The 22,213-nt window shown below is 46.3% G+C and overlaps 2 protein-coding genes across 2 annotated transcripts; both read left to right on the forward strand.

The window, feature by feature from the left end:
• The first annotated feature begins 1,711 nt into the window (after positions 1–1,711).
• Positions 1,712–5,397, forward strand: C3H1orf115 (chromosome 3 C1orf115 homolog). Its single transcript, XM_027453114.3, has 2 exons — positions 1,712–2,100; positions 3,857–5,397. Exons 1-2 carry the CDS (start codon positions 1,825–1,827, stop codon positions 3,974–3,976), a joined length of 396 nt encoding a protein of 131 aa, XP_027308915.1. The 5' UTR covers positions 1,712–1,824; the 3' UTR covers positions 3,977–5,397.
• Positions 5,398–12,971: 7,574 nt separating this feature from the next.
• On the forward strand, positions 12,972–21,961 carry MTARC2 (mitochondrial amidoxime reducing component 2). Its single transcript, XM_027453113.3, has 7 exons — positions 12,972–13,282; positions 13,364–13,537; positions 16,183–16,345; positions 17,702–17,842; positions 18,847–18,908; positions 18,997–19,068; positions 19,594–21,961. Exons 1-7 carry the CDS (start codon positions 13,014–13,016, stop codon positions 19,718–19,720), a joined length of 1,008 nt encoding a protein of 335 aa, XP_027308914.3. The 5' UTR covers positions 12,972–13,013; the 3' UTR covers positions 19,721–21,961.
• Positions 21,962–22,213: the final 252 nt, after the last annotated feature.

Raw genomic sequence — 22,213 nt, forward strand, 5'->3', positions numbered from 1 at the left:
GTCACGAGTAGATAATGCACACACAACTTTCATTTACCGGCAATTTATTAATATTTTATGGTAAATCACAAGATTAGATTAGGCTTAATCATTAGTCAATTTAACACAATGATTCAACATAAGTTACAATTGAAAGTAACTTAGTTAAAGATGGGAGAATGGCAAGGTTCACATGAGACTTACTGGAGGGTATTGAGGGGGGGGTTCAAAATTTGGTTACACACTTCCGGCTTCCCTCACATTCTGGTGAATTCCTCACCCTTCTTCTTCCGTGTTTGTCAGCGGATGATCCTGATCCTCATGAAATATACCCTGAGAGGCATCCCAGCTCAGGGGGAGACCGAGGGTCACAGCCTACTGTGATCCCTGGAGAGCTCAAGGGGCTCTTTGCTTAGCACCACTATTTATAGGACCACAAGACGATTGTTGGTCAGTACTTTTCCATCCTGGCCATGGTTCAGATAAGGCAATTTTGCTATTTTCCTCCAACTGCGCCATTCCCCTACCTTCCAGAATGTACGGTTCTGGTATTTCCCAGGCCCCTGGCTGCAAAGTGAGATCGGGGAGCCCCTGTTTGTACTCACCTGTTATGGCTGTTGCCCACTGGTGATAGAAGGGTGGTGTGATATCAGTTAATCTTGGACCACAGCTGAGCTGGGGTAAGAGCCACTCCACCACAGAGGGGATAGGGATCTCTCAGCTCCTCAGATGTCTTTGATTGTACTTGTGTTTTGGGGGGCAGGTTTGGTTTGGGGAGAATATGGGGATTTGAGCAGTTAGACTACAGTGTGGTTCCACTCTTCTGTTTTGGGGTTGCTTTTTTGCTTGCTTTCTTGATGTAAGGCATGCAGATACTTTCAAACTGCATATGTCCTTTTTCATGCAGCCCAGTTGAAAACTTTAAAATTTCTGCAGGTCCATTAAAGGACTCCTGCTTCTGTGGACAAAAAATAATGCTTGAGAACTAAGTGCCATCAGTAACACCACCTAGTTACAATGAAACCCTAGGAGCTGTTGGATGGGAGACTGGATACCCAGTGGCCTACACCCAAGAGGTGCCTTGGAGCTCCTGATCTTGGAGAACATGCTGTTGGGTTTCCTCTGCTGCCAAGCAACCTGAGACAGCGCATCCTCATTGAGAGGTGATCGTTCTCTGAGCTTTTGATGCCTGAATTCAGGATAATGAAACAAACGTGGTGGTTGCAAATGTGTGGAAGGGCCTTCCCCTCTCGAGAAAGCAGGTGATCTTTTGCTATCTTTGCTCAGTAACAGGTCTATAAATAATAATAATTAAATGCAAACACTTTTAAAATCCCCAGGAATATATTCAATGCTTTTTTTATTTGTTTGTTCTTCCCTGGAGAATTTTCAAGGCAGCTTGAGGTTAGCAAGACGACAGATCCCGTTCAACAGCTGCTTCTGTGTTTTTGATATTTTATTTCTCAGCGCTGGCACTCCAGCATCAAACCTTACTTCATCCCTCAAGCCACGTCAGGATGCCCAGAAGCACATTAAACGCTAAAGTGCTGTATCGAAGCATGCGGTGGCCAAGTTTCAGGCTCTCTGCCACGCGAAGGCTGCTGAAGCTGGCACTCGGGAGGGAAGCTGTGCAGCCGCTGTGCCTCACTGCCCGCAGCGCCGGGGCTGTCCGGGCACACACACAACCCCGGCACCTGGCTGCAAGCCCTGCGGGGAGCGAGGTGGCCTCACCACGGGCCCTGGTGGCACCGACACGGGGCCGGGGCCGGGTCCTGGGCCGGGTCCCGCCCCGGGAGGGGCAGCGGCCGCCTCGGGCCACACCTGCGCGGCGGCGGCGGCAGCACCATGACGGTGGGGGCGCGGGGCCGCTTCTCCCGGCGGGGGCCCGGCGATGACCGGGTCCGCATCCTGAGCGGCCCGGAGGAGGACGAGGAGCCGGCGGGGGTGGCAGCGGGGCCCCCGCGGGACCCGCAGCGGGACCCGGAGCGGGACGCGGAGCTGGCCGGGGCGGGCGGCAGGACGGTGCGCTTCGCCCTCCTGCCCGACGCCTACCAGCCCCTGCGGCCGCCGGCCCCCGCGGGGAAGCGGCCCTACAGCAAGCGGCTGAAGAAGTACGGCAAGGTGAGGGCGGCGGGGGGAGCCTGGGGGCCGGGGGAGGGCAAATCCAAGCCCAAAAAACGCGAGGTGTTGCCGTCTCCCGGCCGCCGTTTGGTCAGGGTTGTTGCTGCCTTCCTGCGTGGAAGGGCGGCCGGCGGCCCCGCAGCCTCCGCTCCGCAGGCTGTGGTTAGGAAAGGGCTGATCAGAAGAGCTTGTTTTGATTATTAATTTGGTTATTTTCCCTTGTTCGTGTTACTTGAATACTTCTACGACTTGTGCAGTTGTAGCAGCAAATAGTTTCAGTGTGCGCAGGGAGGTCCTGTCCTGGTGTCTGGGATCATTTCCCACCTGAGCGAGTGCAGACGTCCATCCGACAACAGGCTTTCTGCCCCGTTCTTTAAAAAACCAACATGATTTTGTTAAAGATATGCTTGTGAAGTGAGGCATCCAAAGCACTCCAGTCAGCTTGGCAAAGTTACGTAGCTCTGAGTCTCCTCAGACTTCACAGACGGCAGCATAGCTGCGAGCTGCCCTGCAAGTATTTCAGCTTCACGGAGCGGGGACGGATGGGAACCGCTTACTTCAGCCTCTGGTGATGGATTTGCTGCTCCGAGTTTGGCTTCCCAGTCGCAGGAAGCACGCTTCGAGAAGCAGCCTTAGCTTGGGAGGGCTCACAGCACACGTCTGGTTCCCGCAGAGGGGCTTTGGGAGCGTGCGGCCGTGCTGCGGTGCTCTGGTGTGAAGGAGCTGGTAAAAGTGCTCAGGGCACACGGCAGCTCTGGGGTGCTGCCTCTGTACTGCCCAGGCTCCAGCCTCGCCGAGAGGGTTTGCAGGGCTTAGCTTTGCCAGGAAAGAACAAGTTGTGTAAGCGCGGGTGAGGCCGGGGTAAGTCAGTTGTGTGCGGTGTGGGAAGGAGGAAAGGAGCCTGCGGTGCGACACAGCGGGGCAGGGGCGGGTGGAGACAGGAATGGCCCCACGTCTCCTCCTCCAGTCCCCTCCATTTTGCTGTCTTGACTCCCAGTAAGTTTCCAGAGATGCAAATACAATGGCATTTGGCATTGCGGAAGGCTTTCCTGTGTCAGTACCGTTGTACAAGCTTCAAGAAATCTTGGGCACATAATAGATACTGAGTGGATTTCACTGATTTCATGATGTGTGAAAATATATCTCCCATTGCAGTGTTTTTCAGGTTACAAGAGGCAATTCTGATCTAGTCCCAGGCAACCACAAAGTGGAACTGACTAACAGTTAGATTGGATTTTTCCCCAAACTGACTCACCTTGTATTAATTCCCCAGTCATGAGTAAAAACCATTGAAAGTGAAACTTAAATTAATCAGGTTTATAGTTTTAATAATCTGTTGCAAGTTTTCTCTCAGGCACATGTGACTTTTTAAACACAGAGGTGAAGGTGGGTCAAAACATTCTTATTTTGACATATTTTTTGTAACTTAAAGCACACAAAGTTACTCAGGGCATGTGTTTGTGGGACACACATACTAGGTAGGAACTTAAACTTTTTATATTCCTGAATAGAAATCCACATAAAAGCCTTACTTCCTGCGGAGTCTGCATCCGCTCTGCTCTGTGGGTGTGTATTTATATGTAAAAATAGATGGTAAAACATTGCTCCATGCTGAAGCCCTCATCAGCTGTGAGAGAAGTCTATTTTGGGGTTGGGGACACTGTGTGAAGGAGGCTGTTGCAACAATTTTATGGCAAGCTATTTTCCATTACCTGTCCTTTTTTTTCCCCCTCTGTTCCCGCACCTCTCCCTGCAGAACGTCGGCAAAGCCCTGCAGAAAGGATGTCGCTACTTGGTGGTCGGCTTGCAAGGACTGGCAGCAGCCTACTCTGCTCCCTTCGGGGTGGGCGTGCAGGTGGCATCGCTCGTCCGCTAGAGCACAGGGTGAGCACGAGCCTTTTCCAGAAGACTGCAGCTGTTTTGGCTTTTTTAGGATTAAATCATCATCCAAGACCATATCTGAGAAACCTCTTGGACATGCACAGCCCCGACCCCCTCCTGCAGCCCAATTCCCTGGACCCGGTGCTCTTTCCTGCAAAAATCTCCTGTGCTTTTCAACCTTTAAAATCGGATGGGGTCAAAGAAATGCAAGGACACGGAAGTAATTGTGGATTAACTGAGCTGAAGAGTGGTGACAGACATGCACTGGTTGTCTAAAGTTACGTGTGAAAAGGAGCCGAGGATGGATGGAAAAGCAGGTAGATGAGGGACAGAGAAGTGAAGGGAAGTAGAGGGTGAGGGTGGTGGTTGGGAGGTGCATGAGAGTTGAGTTTGACAGGGGGAGCTGAGTTGAATCTCAACATAAGAGTTGAGTCTGACAGTCAAAGCTGTGGAGGAAACAGGTAATGAAGGATCAGTAAGAGGTAGCCTTTGGCTTCTTGTGTCTTTTTCTGAGATGGTTAAAATTGAGTATATGTAAAGATATACATGGATATAAATGGGCTGTGATCTGAGACATGGTGAGCTTTGCTGCATCACTGTTGTTCATCTCAAACACTGGCAATCGTGAGCCCTTAAGTCTTAGCACTGCTGTAAAAATCCAGAAAGGAAACAAGGTGTGTTTGTCTTCTGATTTTGGGGCATTAGAGGTTCACTGTGATTAATATGTTAAAACTTCCCTCTGCTGCTGTGAAATACACATACTGTTTTTTAGACATGGTTTATATCTAATGTACCTGAGTCTAGAAACTGAGGCTTTAAGAACACCTAGCTCTGTGGTGTTCATTGGGAGGGGAAAAAAAAAAATCACAAGCTGCATCTGAAAAAACTACACGTGCCGTTTAGGGCAGCGTGTTTTGTACAAGAGTGGGGCCAAGTAACCTGCTGGCTCCGTTTCCATATGTGGAAGTTGTAGCCAGAGAATGTCAGTGCTGAATGGAGCAGCTTCCATGTCACACCCCGAGGGATATAAATCTCCTGTTGATGAAACAGGAACAAGTGTTTTTAAGGGCCTTCAGGATTCTGTGAATTGTTTTTTTTTTTTTTTTTTTATTCCCTCCCACATCGGTCTTTCATGGTAGCAGTAAATGATTTCCCCGCTAGCACTTTCTCTGTATTATAGATCTTTGTAGTCTTGATAGTTTTGTAATCAAGGAATTGAGATGTTCTGGAAACAAATGCTGCTCGGTTGATTTCTTTGTCTTTTCTGAATGGAGGGGAACTGCATGTCTTAGCACACTGGACTGTATTTCTTTTAAATGTAGCAAATGGAATGGATTTGGAAAAGAAGGATGGAAAAGAAGTATTTTTTCAGTGTTCTTTTCTAACTGGACTGTAAATAAAAGTATGTGATCCTTGTGCTGTGATTAACTAGGCACATAAGCGTGCACACAAGTGAGGAGCTTCTCAGCCGTGGCCCGAGCAGAGAGGGGAAGCTGCCGTGTAAACTTCCCTGCATTGTTCTGCCTGTGGCCTCAGCCCTCTCCTAGGGGGACAGGGCTGGAGTCCAGGCTATGAGGAAACAAACGCTCAGGAAAGACAAGGTATAGAAAGCTGACTGTAGAGGACAGTGGTGGCTTCTAGTTGCAACTTTCTTGAGCTTCCCTGTGTGGGCAGACCTGTGCCTTTGATCTGCCCCACCAGTGTGCCAGAGGGTATGGATAACTGCTCTGTATTCTGCACTGGGAACAGAGCAGTCCTAAAACCCACAGGTCACAACAGTCAGCATGTTTGGGGATTAATTTTAAATTTTGTTATACCACTATATGTTTTGTAGTGGTCTTTAAAAAATATATATCTGATTCATATTTTATGAATAAAGCAATGTTGGAGGGATCACAGAATGCTTTGAGTTGTAAGGAGCCTTAAAGATCCCATAATTCCAACCCCCTGCCATGGGCAGGGACACCTCCCACCAGACCAAGTTGCTCAGAGGCCCATCCAGCCTGGCCTTGAGCACCTCCAGGGATGGGGCATCCACAGCTTCTCTGGACAACCTGTTCCAGCACCTTACCCCCCTTCTGAATAAAGATTTTCATCCTAATATCTAATATCTCTCCAGCCTGACAAGGTCCCTCTGGATGGCATCCTTTTGCTATAGTATCCAGTTTGGTGTCATCAGCAAACTTGCTGAGAGTGCACTTGATCCTACTGTCCATGACATTAATAAAGATACTAAACAGCATCAGTCCCATCACAGAGCCCTGAGGGACACCACTCATCACTGGTCTCCACCTGAACACTGAGCTGTTTGCAACTCTCTGGATGCACCCATACATCCAGGATGCATCTCCATTTTCTTTGTAAAGTGCATGCCCACCTATTTGTCCACGTGTCATTATAGAATCATAGAACGACAGAATGGTTTGGGGTGGAAGGGACCTTAAAGATCATCTAGTTCCACCCCCCCTGCCATGGGCATGGATACTTTCTACTAGACTGGGCTGCCCGAAGCCCCATCCAGCCTGGCCTTGAACACCTCCAGTGATGGGGCATCCACAGCTTCTCTGGGCAGCCTGTGCCAGTGCCTCACCACCCTCTGAACAGAGATTTTCTTCCTAGTACCTAATCTAAATCCCCCCTCTCAGCTTAAAGCCATTCCCCCTTGTCCTATCGCTATACTCCCTGGCACGAGTCCCTCCGCAGCTTTTCTGCAGGCCCCCTTCAGATACTGGAACGCCGTTATAAGGTCTCCCTGGAGCCTTCTTCAGGCTGAGCAGCCCCAACTCAGCTTGTCTTCATAGGAGAGGTGCTCCAGCACTTTGTGGCCCTCCTCTGGACTCACTCCAACAGGTCCCTGTCCTTGTGCCGGAGTTCCCCAGCTAAGTGCAGTGCTCCATGTGTCCTCTACACAGAAAGAACCCTCCCTCACTGCCCCATGCAGGGTCCAACCCTTTCAGGGCAGGGACTTTCCACAAAGGTAAACATGAACTTTAGCTCATAAATTGCTCAGCACAGAGCTTACCACTGACTTTTTTCTGCTGACGTATGGCCTCTGCTCACATGGTGCAACTTTAAGGGAATAGTTTTGTTGCCATCCATGCAGGCCCAGAATGATAGGTAAAAGTAGTGAGCCTGAGGAAAGAAAAACTTGGTGCATATTGGTGAGCCACCTGCAGAACACTGTCTCTAAAATAGACCAAAAATGAAGAAAGAGAATCACAGAATTAGAGAATCATTAAGGTTGGAAAAGCCCTCCAGGGTCATCTGGTCCAATAATCCCCTTACCACAAATGTCACCCACCAAACCATGTCCCTAAGCACCACGTCCAACCTTTCCTTGAACACCCCCAGGGACTGTGACTCCACCACCTCCCTGAGCAACCTGTGCCAGTGCCTGACTGCTCTTTCTGAGGAGAAATGTCTCCTCATTCCCAACCTGAACCTCCCCTGGTGCAACTTGAGGCCATTCCCTCTAGTCCTGTCACTGGTTACCTGTGAGAAGAAGCCGACCCCCAGCTCCCCACACCTTCCTTTCAGGCAGCTGTAGAGAGCAATGAGGTCTCCCCTGAGCCTCCTCTTCTCCAGACTAAACAACCCCAGTTCCCTCAGCTGCTCCTCACAGGCCTTGTGCTCCAGGCCCTTCACCAGCTTCATAGCCCTTCTCTGGACATGCTGCAGGGCCTCAACGTCCTTGTAGTGAGGGGCCCAAAGCTGAACACAGCACTCGAGGTGCGGCCTCACCAGAGCAGAGCACGGGGGGGCGATCACCTCCCTGCTCCTGGCTGCACCATCCCTGACACAACCAGGATGCCGTTGGCCTCCTTGGCCACCTGGGCACACTGCCGGCTCATGTTGAGGTAAGCATCAATCAGCACCTCCAGATCCTTTTCCTCTGCACAGCTTTCCAGCCACTCTGCCCCAAGCCTGTAGCACTTTATGGGGTTGTTGTGGCCAAAGTGCAGGACCCGGCACTTGGCCATGTGGAACCTCATCCCATTGGCCTCTGCCCCTTGACCCATCCTGTCCAGGTCTGTCCGAAGGGCCTTCCTACCCTCTGGCAGATTGATACTTCCCCACAACTTGGTATTGTCTGTAAACTTACTGAGGGTACACTGAAGAGAAAGAAAGAGAAAGAAAAAGTAAGCTGTGGCAATAAAGCATGGTGATTCATGCAAGACTATTTTCTTCCTCAAAGTGAACTCTGTCTCACTGAGGCTACCAATTACTGCTGCTTATCAGTGCTGCTTAATCAGTAATTCACTGCTCAGTGGGTGCAGTGCATTTGTGAAGCCAAGCTGAGGCCTGAGGGCTTGCTACTCCCTTCACCAGCCCAGCTCCAACAGCAGAACCCAGAAAACCTGTCTCACCAGGGAGCTTTTGGGCATAGGCAGGCTATTTTATTAACGGGGGTTGCCCTCAGCCTTGTTCTCCAAGATCCTTTTAGCCTCTCAAAGTGGGTGTTGGACCCTCTCATAGAGAAAGGTGGGACATGGTGGCACTGGGGAAGATTTGCTTTGACTTTGGAGCTGGATGAAGTGCATGCCTATCTTCAGGCCCTTGCTTTGCAACTCTACCCATTGCTGCACCAAACAGGTGTAGATTTTCAGGGGTATGGTATGGTGCTATCTGGTTCCCTTCACATTTCCACCCCTTCCACCATGTTTTATAATGCACGGCAACATAAATAAGTTCAGGAAGTTGGATATATATATACAGGAGTGGCAAGGAGCACCCACCTCTCCCAAGTTTCTCTCAGAAATGGACTCCACTTCCCGACAGCCCAGCAGGTCGCTTGTAAAATGAAAATCCCCAGCGCTGCTCAGTGAGTCACGGAGCAGAACAAAGCTCATTTCTGCTGTTTTTTGCCAGAGCATTTAATTACTGCTTCAGCTTACCATAGGTTCTGAGGAAATGGCAGAGGCCTAACAGCTATTGTCCTTTGTCCCGCAACGCTAGCAGTGAGGAAGTGCTCTGGCACAGCCTGCTTTTGAAGTGCCGTGACCAGGGAAAGCTGTACCACACAGCACCACCTCACTCGGGTGCTCCCAGGACTTTGCCAGCCACAAGCCAAGGTTCACTGCAGGGGTGAATGGCCTTTCTGTCCTCCACCCTTCTGTGGGACTGGCAGGGGGGCAGGTTTTGTCAGCCGCCTCTTTTCTTTGCATCCCAAGCCCCTGTCCTCTTATGAGGTAAGACTGGTCTTAAAATCTGTGCAAAGCTGCTGCAGTTACCTGTACATGGAGAGCTTTGGAAATTTTTTTTCTTCAAGGAGCAATAGAGAGCCTAGATAGCATGTAGAATAATGGAGATGATTAAAAGAAGAAAATGGAAGAAAAATCTCCCTTTCCTTGTCCTTGCAGGAGGTGGTATCAGGCTTCCAGAGCTGTTTTGGAGTAAGGTGCAGGCTGAGCTCAGCAAGGGTGATGCTCCTTCCTGGATCCTGCACCTCTGATGAAAAGCTCAGGGCTCTGGGCTTGTCAAGCTGGAGGAGAGAAGGCTCAGGAGAGACTCACCAGCATCAATACCAAACCCCATCAATACCAAAGATGGGGTTGCAAACAAGACGGAGCCAGGGTCTTTACTGAGGTGCACAGCTGGACAGCAAGGGACAATGGTCATCAGCTGGATAAAAGAAAACAAATTAACGAATATGATAATTAAGCATGAGAAGAGGCTGTCCTGGGAGGCTGGGGGGCCTCTATCCCATGAGACTTTCTAGGCATGACTACAAAGAGCAGAGCAACCCAGTCTAAATTCCACGTTGACCCCACTGTGAGCAGGTTGGACTGGAGGAGACCTGGCAGCTCTCCCAGCTTATATTTACCTCCTGTATGGAGATGTAGAGGAAAGGTATCCTCACCCTTCACTATCCCTTCCTAAAAACGCAGAATGAAATTTTGCTTCGGATAACAGTGAGGAGCTCGCAAAGATGTCAGCACAAACTGCACGAAAGTTTGGCCCTCAGCAAGGTTTCCTCTGAACTGAACGCTGCTGGCTGAAAGGCAATTGTCCTTTAGTGCCATCTCCTGGGAAAAAAGAGATTTCCACCCTTGTTAGCCTCACTCATTGTTCTGCCTCACCTCCTCCCGGGGAGGTATCCTGCCCTCCCCTAAGCAGGCCACACAGTTTGACAACAGCGATCTTCAGGATTTTCAGTCCCAGCAGTGCAATGTGCATCTATGCATATCAGCGTTTTCCACCCCGTTGAGTCCCGAGGCTCTGAGTCCCGTTTGCAACTGCTTCAAATGTAAAGACATGGGAACATTGTTCTTGGGTTTTGTTTTGTTTTGTTTTTCTTTCAAAACCCCAAAACACATTGCATTTTCCTCTGATTCTTGCAGTACCTTAAAAACACTTATGAAAGATGCCTCACTGGAGGAAGGGGGATGAGCCCCAGCCACTTTTTGTTTCTGAATCTCATCCTCCACTGGAGAGATCCCAGCTGCTGAAGACAGGACATGTAATTTCAAACACAGGAGGAGCAAAGCCCAGCAGACTGGAAGGACCTGCCCCAGGAGTCGCCAGCTCCAGCATTCATGCATAAGTAGCCCACATTAGTGGGATTATCTTCCTATACAACTGGCCAGTGAACAAAGCACCCCACTGACCTGCCTGGTTTTATGTATTTATGATTCCTTGTGTAGGAAAAGCCTCACAAAAAAGCCCCCCTTACCTCATTGCTCTGAGTCCATTAAAAGGCATCTCTCATTAGTGAAACTATTTTTAATTCTATCATCGCCAATTATTCACCTGAAATTTTTCCCTACATTTAATTTCAGTGAGCTCATTTCTAGTGCATGACTCACTGAACTCTGATTTCCTTGATTATTGTAAGAGGAAAGAGCAATGCTTTTATCCTCCCCTCTTCTCTACGAAGGAATCTTCTGAATTTATTTATTTTTTGTTCTGACTTTGGAAAAAGGACACAATTTGTGTGTGGGTTTGAGTGTAACATATTTTTTATTGTATTTGGCTTAAACCATTGTTAGATGACTGCATACTCAGCTGTGTCACCCCCTCATCCCCACCTTTTGTGGAATTACCAGTAACTGGAAAAATAGCTGGCATGTCCCTGGTGTGGGACAATTAACTCCTTCACTGGGACAAGCCTAGCTTCCACTTAGCTCTACCCTAACACCCTTTCTCCTCATCTAGGCCAATGTTTTGCTGTCTTTGTCATTGCACATTTATTTGTAATGTCCACCCAAATCTCCCAAGTTCAGCATTTCCAAATGCGTACGTCGAGTCTATGCCTTTCCAAATACTGCACTGTTCACATATCTGAAGACCTACAGCATCCCCAGTCACTTGTAATTTTTCACTTGAAACAAGCAAAATCCTTTAAATATTTCCTCACAATTCACCTTTCTTAGACTTCTGACTGATCCATTGCTACAAGAGAGTTTAGATCTGCCTCTAGAAGAACGATCAGTGCATCTAAATGCACTTTTTCATTTGTTTGACTTTATCAATTTGTCTCATGGATGCTTCTGAGCTGACCACACTCGTTTGCAAGATCCATTGCCTGCTTGTACAACCAAGAAAGCCCCAGTTTGCCATGGGATTGACACCACAAATCCTCCAACTGAGCAGTCACATTTTAAGCAAATTCAGCCCGAGGCAAGGATCTGGTGCAGAGAATTTCAGCACAGACGTCCTGCAGTTTGAAGAAGTTATAAGCAACTGAAAACAAGGTTGTTTCCTGTTGAATACAGGCTTACAGTACCCACTCTGGCTATGACAATTCTGCTGCATGAAATATTTGGATTTTAACAAAAACATATATATATATATATATTCTTTATTTTTTGATTCTTTTATTCTTTATTCACAATGCTTTATAGCAGGAATTAGTTGCTCCTAGGTAAGCACAGGTGCACCTGATGTGGAGGATAAAACAAGCCTGCTGATTAAACAACTTACAAGAGGTTTTTGAGAGAGCCTGTTGTATGGGTGAAGAGAGCTTTTCTCAAAGGCTGCAGTCTTTACCTGAAACATTATGCCATGACCATGCTCTCTGCAGACAGATCTAAATTTACATCCCCTGCATCGCAACAGGAGAGATTATGCAGATGCTGCCGCCTTCTGTTATTCCTCCTTAAGCTCCTCCATGTCATAGTTCTCAAGAAGAGTCAGAGCTGAATGTGACAGCTGCTTGTCAGAGCTGGTCTGAACAAAATCTCACTAGGGACCAGGTTGGCAGATTTAGAGAACAAGTTTAAAGTCCTTATTGGACTTAGAGATATTTTTTTTCCTTCAAATTCATATGCAACCTCTAGGAAAGGCTAGCTACATCCGCTGCTGCTGTTTCACATGGGCACCAGTGATACAGCCCAGAGCTATCTGAGGAGTATCAAGAAGAGTTACAGTGGCAAGGGACTCAGGAGCAGGGGTAGTTTTTTCATCAGTCCTCATGGTTAAAGGGAAGGGGTTTGCAAGGACCATTTAAACCTGGCAAACCAACAAATGGCTACAGGACTGGTGCTGCAGCCGGGGTCTGACTACTTAGACCATGCTTAGACTTGCTTTGAGAAACCCGGTCTGCTGGGGGCCAAAGAAGGGGAAGAGCATTTTTGGTCACAGGCTTGGCAAGCTGGTGAAGAGGGCTTTGCAGTAAAGCTGCTGGGGCAGGGGAGCCTTTAACCATCCCACTCCTCGCTGCCAGTGTCAGCGATAGATGCCTAGAAGAGGGTCATGGGTCAGCAGGAGAGCACTGAAGAGCAGCACAAGGGATCTCCATCGGTGGTCGGACTTTAAACGTCCCTATGGAGAACCAACATCCTCCCAGAGGGCCCTGCAGGGACCAATTCCCTCAGCGAAGCACTGTGAGAAGGACTTTCAAGGGATTTAGCAGAGCCCTGGGAAGGGCACACACAGCAGGGGGACGCAGCCCCACAGCGGGAGCAGCGGGCAGGGGAGGCGCTGTGAGGGCTGAGCGGCCCCATGGCGGAAGGGGGCGGCCCCGCACCTCCCCTCACCGCCCCCGTCCCGTCCCCGTCCCCGTCCCCGTCCCCGCGTGCGGCCTGGGCGCCATGAGCGGGCCGTGGGGGGCTGCGGGCCCGGTGCTGCGGGGGCCCCGTGCGGGCTGGCTGTGGGCGGCGGCGGCCGCCCTGGCGCTGGGCGCCCTGCTGGGGGCTTGGCGCTGGGCCGCGGGGCGCCGCCGCCGCCGCCCAGCCCGGCTGCAGCGTGTGGGGACGGTGTCGAGCCTCTTCGTGTACCCCGTGAAGTCGTGCCGGGGGGTGGCCGTGCCGCGGGCGCAGGTGACGCCGATGGGGCTGCAGAGCGGGGAGCTGCGGGACAGGTAGGGGGGAGCGGGGCGGTGCGGGGCGGGGAGCCGCCGGGCAGCCCGGTCCTGAGGCTCTGCGCGCCCCCCGCGCTGCAGGTTCTGGCTGGTGACCAAGGAGGACGGGCACATGGTCACCGCCCGCCAGGAGCCCCGGCTCGTCCTCGTCTCGGTCGGCTGCGAGAATGGCTGCCTGGCCCTCAGCGCCCCCGGCATGGAGCCGCTGCGGCTGCCCGTCAGGCTCCCCAGGAAAAACCCGGTGCGGAACTGCAGGTACGGGGGTAGGGAGGCTGGGGGGGCTCCTGCTTCATCCCCTCTCCCTGGTTATAGCCTGCCCCTCTCTTGTACGCCTTGCCTTTAAAGTCTGGGCAACAGCCGGTGTTTTCTTATTCAGGAATTTGCAGGTGCTGCCTGTTACACCAAAGGCTAACTGCTGTAACAAGCGCTTTAATTTTAATCTGCTACGCGGTGGCACAAATAAATATTGGGAGAGATAACGCAGTAGTCACAGACCATAAACCGTGATCTCCAGTCTCTGTGCCGCGTCGTGTTTGCTCACCGATGTTGACTTCCCGCTTGGGTAATTGCACCTCAGAGCCTCGGTCACACGTTACCTCTGTAACGTGCGTGTGCCAGGCAGTGACACGCGTGTCAAACGCATACACAGCTTTCTAAAACTTGCTAGGAAAAGATTTAAGTAGGCTAAATATATTTTAGCAATGAAAAACTGCCAGGCCTTGGTATGGGTGCTGGCTTGTGCCCAGGAGTTTGGAGCTGAGGCAGTGTGACAGGGTGTCTGGCTGCAAAAGGCTGTGTAGGCTTTATCTGTAGCCTGTAAGTCCAGCTGCAGGTTTTACTTGGGTGTTTAAAAGCCCTGTGTTTGGGGGAGGTGAGTGTAGGACTGAATCCCCTGAGTAGGCATGGTTTCTATTCACGCAGATAACGCATTAGGGATATTTTGCAGCTCTCTGGTTAAGAAGCCTCTGCGTTCTTCATCTGTGCCTGTTGGTATGTGGCGTGATACTTAAAGCTGTGATTGCAGTGTTCCCATGGATCCTTAAACCCCTGAGTTAATCAGTATAGATCTGCTTCTGAGGTGGAAAACAGTGCTGTTGGAAGCTGCTTCGTGCCAGCCCCCAGGTAGGCAGCGACTGAGAGAAAGGAGGGCAGTGAAAGGCAGCCAGGTGCTGTCTTGGGCAGTGGTATTTCACTGCCACCTGTGCCACAGAGCCTGTGTGAGGATTCCAGCAAACAGAGCAGGGATGTGGCTGTTGGAGTTAGTGGGTGAGAACAGATGTCATGCAGACACTGCTGAGCGGCAGGGCTGCCTTACGGGTGCTGTGCTGAGAGTTTGTGACAGCCACAGGAGTACCCTAAAGAGCTGGGGGCTTGGCTGAGCAGGACACACAGCCATTTCAAGTGTTTGGGTGCCTGCACACACCTGGGTGTTTCTGAAAAGACAGAAGGTAAGTAGGAGTGAGCTGTCAGTAGCTCCTTTTGCAGGGGCAGTTATACTGTACGTGAAACAAAATTAATCTTTCTGGCAGCAGAAGCCTACTGCTAGCCATCACTGCATGAAACCTGCAGCCTACCCATGGGTGAGGATGGCATGCCCGTGAGATGCGAGCAGAAAGAAAATGTACCCTAGGAGCTGGGCCAAGCTAGATGAGCTGCCTGGACATCTATGTACTTTAATCCGTGCAGCACATAATCACACAGGTAGAAGAAACTGCAGTGTACTTGGGTCAAAATCACTACTGTGAAGACCGTATTAACTTATCCATAACTGTTGTGGAAGTTTAGTGGAAGATTGAGCTGAGGTTTACCTTGTGTGCCAGGAGAGTGTTCCTGGCGTAAACTTGTTTTGCATTGTGCTGCCAGTGGATTTTTGTGCACCATGGACTTTGCTTCCATTATAAATCTTTAACCTCTCCTAGTGTATAGCTCAGTGTCTTAGGCTTGAGCTTTGCTTGTTGGATTAGTTGCTTGTTGCTAGTTCTCACTGGGGTGAGGTCTTGCCAGCAGCCTTATGCAAAGCTGACATATATCCTTTTGTTGTTATTCTTAACATAGATTAGTGTGGTGTGGAAAAAAAAAAAAAAATACCCCACACCTTCCAGAGACTTTTCAGGGGATGGCTAGTTTTTGGGGAAGCGTCTTGCTGAGAACAAGGACTGAAATTTACACTGCTGTTTGTGCTCTGCCTCATGTGCTGACAGGCTGATCCTCAAGTGGTCTAGATGTAGTGTGTGATTTGCTTTGGTTGGATTTTTTTTGAGGAATGTGTGAGCACCAGGTTTTAACATCCTGTTTTGCAGCCTCAGCAATAAGGTGTTCATTGCTGCTTTATAGTAAAAAAAATAATTACAGCACATGCAAATTTATTAATCGGTGTCAGAATGTAAGCTGAAGCGGTCTGTTAGGCAGCAGAGTTTCACTCAGCTCTGGGTAAATTTTTACGGCACTAAAATTTGAACAAAAGCTTCCTTAACAGTCAGGGACATCAGCAAGTGCTAATTACAGTGACTAACCTCACCACAGTGTTCATTTTTGCAAATTAATTACATTTCAGTTGATTTCTGGGCCGAGATCTTTTGTTGTTAGTCACACACAAATACAAGAATAGACCTTTTTTTTTAAGCTCTGAGCACCTAGTCTGTTCATGGCTCATTCTTTCACCAAGTGTTGCTGTCTGGCCATGTCCACGCTACTTAGCTTCCAAAACAAGTTGCCACAAGATTGCACGCTGGAAATGATCCTTGTTCCAAATCCAGAAACCAGCTTCTGCCTCACTAATTCAGGCAGTTTGTTAAATGTGTCTAGCTTATACTATTAAAATGGGATGCTTACTTTTAAATAATAAGCATGCTTGAGTCTTTGGTTTTACAACTAGATTGCTGATATGTCTTATCCTTCAGGTTGTTTGGACTGGATATTCAAGGCAGGGACTGTGGAGATGAAGTGGCTCGGTGGATCACCACTTTCCTGAATTCGGAGCCTTACCGACTGGTGCACTTTGAGCCTTCCATGGTGCCAAGAAAGTCAAAGGATGTAATAGACCTTTTCCGAACCACAGATGAGGTAAATGAATGTTCTTGTTCTCAGAATTACTTTCTTCTCATTGTTTCCTTCCCCAGCCACCAAATCCGCACATTCAGTTGTTTGTGATGAGCCCATTTTAGCAAGGTTTATATCATGTACTTAAACCATGTGAATGTTTTCCTTTTTTATGATGAAATTACTTGCTTTAATTTTACCTTAGATTTGTTCTAAGCTGTTGACCACTCACAGCTAGAGTTTGACACCAACATTTAAAGAAGAGCTGCAGATTTAAATACCATTCCTTTTGTGACTCAGAGAATGGAAGAAAATTATGTTTTTAAAGGTGTTTTGGAGTTATAACCTGTATTGTATAGAAAACTTCCATTTAGTATCCCTTGTGAGATCTAGGAGTTTACTGATATACGTTGTATTACCTCATAGTTTATTTAAAGGGACAACATTCAACCCCGGTGTCTATAGTTACAGTCCTAGGAATTACCATCCAGAAAGGGTTCCAGAGGTTTCATCTCCATCTTTCTGTGGTAAGAAGGTTGAAGATGTGATATTAGATAACGATAACATAGGAAGGGAGTTACCATGCTCAGATGTCTGTATCATCGGAGCTACTGATGTCCTTGTCTGAACACAGCTCCTGTATGAGGATGGAGTGAATTCTCCCTGATGAGTGCATACTTTTTAAGGAAGTACAATTTGTGAATGCCTTACATTATTCTCGTGATGTTTTTATCTATAGGACATTGGTGTAGTGCTTGTTGTTGCACAAAGAAGAAAAAGTATATAATCTGTTCTGGATTCTCATGCATATGCATTTATCATGTAACTGAGACGGGTACAGAAGACTAATGGTTTCAGCATATGGTGTGTCAGATTAAGAGGGGTGGCATTCAGGAATCCTAGCATGAAGAATAGAAGAAGCAGAGAAGAATTCAGTTAGGCAATTATAGTCGACCATGTAAGTTTAGCAGATCCATAAACAAATCGGTATCCTTCAAAGCTTGCCACAGCATGCTGTACTGATATATTTAGCTCTGTCTGTAACACCTAGCATAAATGTCTGGGGTGTGCATACAATATCAGTTTGTAAGAAGTTGCAGCAGCTTATATAATTTCAGCTTCATTCTATAAACAGAAGTTTAATTTTACAGTTTGAGCAAAGAAAAGTGGTGGCAGTTACTGAAATAGGAAAGGGCAAGTGTTTTACTTGCTAACATCCTTCCATCAAAATTAAAATCTGAATGCAGCAGCCTAACACTGCCAGGCTAATATGTGGTCACCGGTTCCAACATATCAATCCTTTTGCTGTTCAGTAGTTCTGCCAACTTCACACCCATGTTCTTACAGCAGCCTTACATTTTTTGGTGTTTGTTTATGTAGGTTGCCTATCCTGACTGTAGCCCGGTCTTGATCATCTCAGAAGCTTCACTGGACGACTTAAATACCAGACTGGAGAAGAAAGTTAAGATACAGAACTTCAGACCGAATATTTTTGTGACAGGTTGCAATGCGTTTGAGGAGGTAAAATAACTCTTAAATGTCTTTTTGAAGGTGTGGGTGTGTGTTTTTTTTTTTTTTTTTTTTTAACGGTTTCCGTGGGGGATGTTGCCAACAAGGATGAGGAAAGCTGCTGTTTGGTGATATACAGCTGGATTCCAGAGAGATACTTCTGCTCACTTGCATGCGAAGCACAGAGGGAGGAAACAGGTCTATGAATACTTAATTAGTTTAGCAAAGGAAGAAATAAGTGGCAGACTGCTAATGAAAGCTCACTTTCAAGTGTGAAGTAAGGAAAGCTATGCATGCTGTCATTAATCAGATTAAAGATACAAATGAACAGTTAGTAAATTGTGAGTGTGATGTCCGATAGTCTTTGGCACAAGAGTAAAACCGACCATTGTGATTCTGCAGCACCAACACTACACCTCTGACTATATTCTGGTAGTTCAAAAAGCCCCATCTGTGAAGGTATCTGGTGATAAAGTGAACAGATGACAATGGCATTTAGGTGTTTTGACATCATGTTCCCTTTTTCCAAAGAGCTTGCTCTGGGTAGATCTGGTAATTCCCCAATCTGTGAAGTTCCTAAAAATGAAAATGGGTCTCCCAAGAAGGGTTGCAATGTTAAGCTTGTGCAGAGAAGTGAAAACTTAATTTCACTAAAAAATTTCTTACTGCTGAAGTAGTGACTTGCAGAGGTCACAGATCAGATTATCACATGCACAGTTTCAATAAACTTGCTTTAAGTTCAGGCAAGTGCATGCTGCAGAATGGGATTTGTTACCTACATATCTTTCTTTCCAGATGTAATTACTGGTGGGTCATGGATTGGATGAATGTCGGGACAACATTGTATGTAGATTTTCATTAAAATTGTCCCATAATATAACTGCACTTACTTGAAGGTGCAAGTGAAGGTGACCATTTGGAATGGTACAGCCTCTTTAAGAATGACTGTGCCACTCCTAGAAGAATGGTTGTATGTGCATGTGTCTAATCTGTGCTTAATATTTTCTTTCCCTCAGGACACGTGGGAGGAAATTCTTATTGGCAGTGTGGAAATGAAGGGGACAGTGTGCTGTGCAAGGTAAATATTTGAGACCGTTACTTTATATAGGTGGACAGAGATTTATAATCAGAAGCTGTTACTGATGTGGTGCTGTTTGTAATTGCAGGTGTATTTTAACAACTGTTAACCCAGACACTGGGGTCCTGGACAGGAAGGAGCCCCTGGAAACATTGAAAAGGTTGTAAAAATACCAGTGTGTCTCAGGCTGTGGGATTGGATTTAGGTTAGATCCAACAGATGCTGGGCTGATGTTTTAAAAGTGCTTTGAAGTATGTGCAGGATGTAATAATGCAGTGTAAAGTTATGTGTGTATTGGCTTCTGTTCTACTTTATGCAATTCTATATAGTAAGAAAATTCAGGAAGTTCTCTCTTCTTACTTGCAAACTTTACATTCTCTGCCTCTTTCATCAGTACTAGTGAGAATGCTTGGCGTAACAGAAATTTAAGGTATTTAAAGGTCTAACTTAGCAACTTCAGCATTTCTTTTTAAAATATCTTCTGTATGTGTATTATATACGTGGACCCGTGAATTCAATCAGGTTCTTTCTCTCTATTTGAACTGCTTAGTTCTCTATAATTATAGTATTTATTTAGTTTGTAGTGTAATATGGTGACTGTTCATATGTCCTCACTCTCACCACTGATACCTTGATATTTAGGATTTGCTACCATTGATTCTAAAAAAGTATTCTCTCTCTGCAGTTACCGCTTATGTGATCCATCTGAGCGACACATTTACAAATCCAGCCCTCTCTTTGGAAGATACTTTGCTGTTGACAAAACTGGAACAATTCAAGTTGGAGACCCTGTGTACAAGATGGTCCAGTAGTGAGGGATGTTTTTATCAGAAGATGACTTTTCACTTCAACATATTTTTCTTTTTCTTTGTGAACAGTCACTGACATAACTTTTTCTTATCTCTTGCAATATTTTTAATACTATGTTCCTTTGTAAGGTGCGGGAGGTCTTTGAGGCTATGAGCTGTCAGTCACTTCAGATCATTATCATCTAGTAGCACACATGTAGCAAACAAATCTTTATTTTTTCTGCAGGATGTGTTAGAGGAGAGTCTAATCCAAGACAGACTTGACAGCACTACTTTATTACACCTCATAAAATTTTGTGTCAAGCTTGATGTCAGAATCCAAAGTTACTTACAAGGGCTTTGCATCATGTATTAGATACATTCAGTGCCTATAAAGAACCACAAAAACAGTCATTGCAAGCATAAAATGCATATGTTGATCATGGAGCTCCCGCGTTACTTATTCTGCAGTCGTTTCCAGAAGATTGCTTTTGTCTTTTGAGATTGGAGCAATATCAGAAGGAGAAGCTTTGTGAGCTGACTGAACGCTCCTCTGGTCTATAGGTGGGAAAACTGTAAGACTATAGGCTCATTTATTTTATGACTTGTGCTTGAAAGAATTTGAATGATTTTTTTTTTCTCCTGTGAAGCATACTGTATCGGCTCAGCTGTAAAGTAGTGATTTGTTTGACTAAGTGAATCTCTTTCTATAGAAAGTTAGGCTGCTTCTGCAAGATTTAGACCAAAGGGATCTGGATGTGTAGAGAAGTAAAGCTTTATACATCAGGGGAGAGGAAAAAAATAGATTTTCAGTGCCAGATAGCACTGAGCAGACATTTGGGAAGCTGCAGTTTTAGACGGAGTGTGTTAACATTATGCATAATGCATTTGGATTTCTCCCTCCCTGTTCTAACCAAATGTCAAATAATTATGTTTTTTACTATATTTTATATTGCATAAAACAAATAGGGGTTGGTGGGAAGAAATTAATAAAAGAAATAGGGGTTGGTAGAGGGAAGAAATTAGTAGGGTGATGGCAGTAGGATCTTTTCTTTAAATATAATTATGAAGAAAACAAAATCCAAGCCTGCCATTTTTCAAATGCTTGGCTCCCTGTTGCTTTGTTATGGGTTGCTAGGTCTAGAAAGATTGTTGAACTAGCAAAAAAGAGGAATTTAATTGAGTGTGAAGGACAAATAATGACCTAATTTGGTGTTTAGAATCTTTGTTTTGTACTGTGAATATGAAATGGGAATTTTGCTGCATGTTTACAGCTCAGACCTGTAAAATGAAAAGCTCTCGTGCCTTTGAGCAAATTCAGATGGGTGTATGTGGTAAAAACATGAAGCAAGCATATGGGGAAGGTAGTTTTCTATTATTCGTGAACTCAGAGTTGCTCCAAATAGCCTTTTATTAGCAGTGGACATACAAGTGCCCAGCTAGGTCTACATGTTGCATACTTGTGCGTTATTATGCCTAATGCAGCAGCTAGTGGGAGAAGCGAGAGAACAAGCATCGTCTTATAAAAGGAAAGTAATCCTGAGGTTCATTTGAAAAAAGCATATACTGAAAATCATGAATATCAGAGGCTGAAACATTGTGGAATTCCTAATAATATTAATCAAAGACAGCCTGCTGGCCTGCCAAAGCAATTAGTTAAGACTGTGTCTTTTTCATTAAGTCAAAGAAGTGGAAGGAACAAGAGCTGAATATAGCCTCTAGCCAAGTGTACTTCTTCGTCCTGGTTCTATCATCACTTTAGGAGTTACGTAATGCATTGTGTGGTATAGATTGCATTGCATCTTGTTGATTGGACTTTGATTGTTCACTGATTGGACTACTTTTCAAATGGGGCTGTCTTTTCAATGAGAAACTGCATCTGTGTTCCTATTAGGAAAATGCCATAGATCTAAAACCCCGATTCACCCTGTAAAAGGCCCTTAGAAGAATTTAGAATCCTAAACCACGTATGCGTCTGAGTATAACAGATTTGACAATTGACACTGAAATCAATTATGTGATGAAAGAGGGACATAGATGGGAGCTGGAGAGGGTACCTAATTAACATTGCAATATAAACATCCTCATATGAATGTTGTACTGTTGTAACTTTAGAAATTGCATTTGATTTCGCTAAAGCCATTTAGAAATTTGAAAAACATGTAAATCATAAAACTATTTTTTTAAATTGTGCACTTAAAGATGTTTGATTATTTTTTAACTGTAGAGAAAAAAACACAAGTATAAACTTCTGTTGAATTGTAACCATTGTAAGGTGTGAAATTTGTGAATGTTTTTTCTGTGTTTTCCTTTTTCATATTTTACTTCTGGTGCTGTTTACCGGATCTCATACATAATTGTTTTTTCTTTCAATCTTTATTTTTTTAATCTTACTGCAAAGTTCAAGAAAATACCCAGTTAATCAGAGGAAGCCACCCCCATGCATAAGAAAGCAGAACCATGAGATGTGAGTAGTCAGCAGGCTCAGCTTCACAACCCTATGATTTTAGATGATGG

Source organism: Anas platyrhynchos, chromosome 3 (genome assembly GCF_047663525.1).
Source record: "Anas platyrhynchos isolate ZD024472 breed Pekin duck chromosome 3, IASCAAS_PekinDuck_T2T, whole genome shotgun sequence".
Lineage (NCBI taxonomy): Eukaryota > Metazoa > Chordata > Aves > Anseriformes > Anatidae > Anas > Anas platyrhynchos.

Bases quoted from the DNA above. Each gene is read 5' to 3' on its own strand.
- C3H1orf115 (XM_027453114.3), top strand. From the start codon at position 1,825: ATGACGGTGGGGGCGCGGGGCCGCTTCTCCCGGCGGGGGCCCGGCGAT. The intron at 2,101-3,856 runs GTGAGGGCGGCG...CTCTCCCTGCAG, and splicing joins GGCTGAAGAAGTACGGCAAG to AACGTCGGCAAAGCCCTGCA.
- MTARC2 (XM_027453113.3), top strand. From the start codon at position 13,014: ATGAGCGGGCCGTGGGGGGCTGCGGGCCCGGTGCTGCGGGGGCCCCGT. The intron at 13,283-13,363 runs GTAGGGGGGAGC...CCCGCGCTGCAG, and splicing joins AGCGGGGAGCTGCGGGACAG to GTTCTGGCTGGTGACCAAGG. The intron at 18,909-18,996 runs GTAAATATTTGA...TTGTAATTGCAG, and splicing joins GGGACAGTGTGCTGTGCAAG to GTGTATTTTAACAACTGTTA.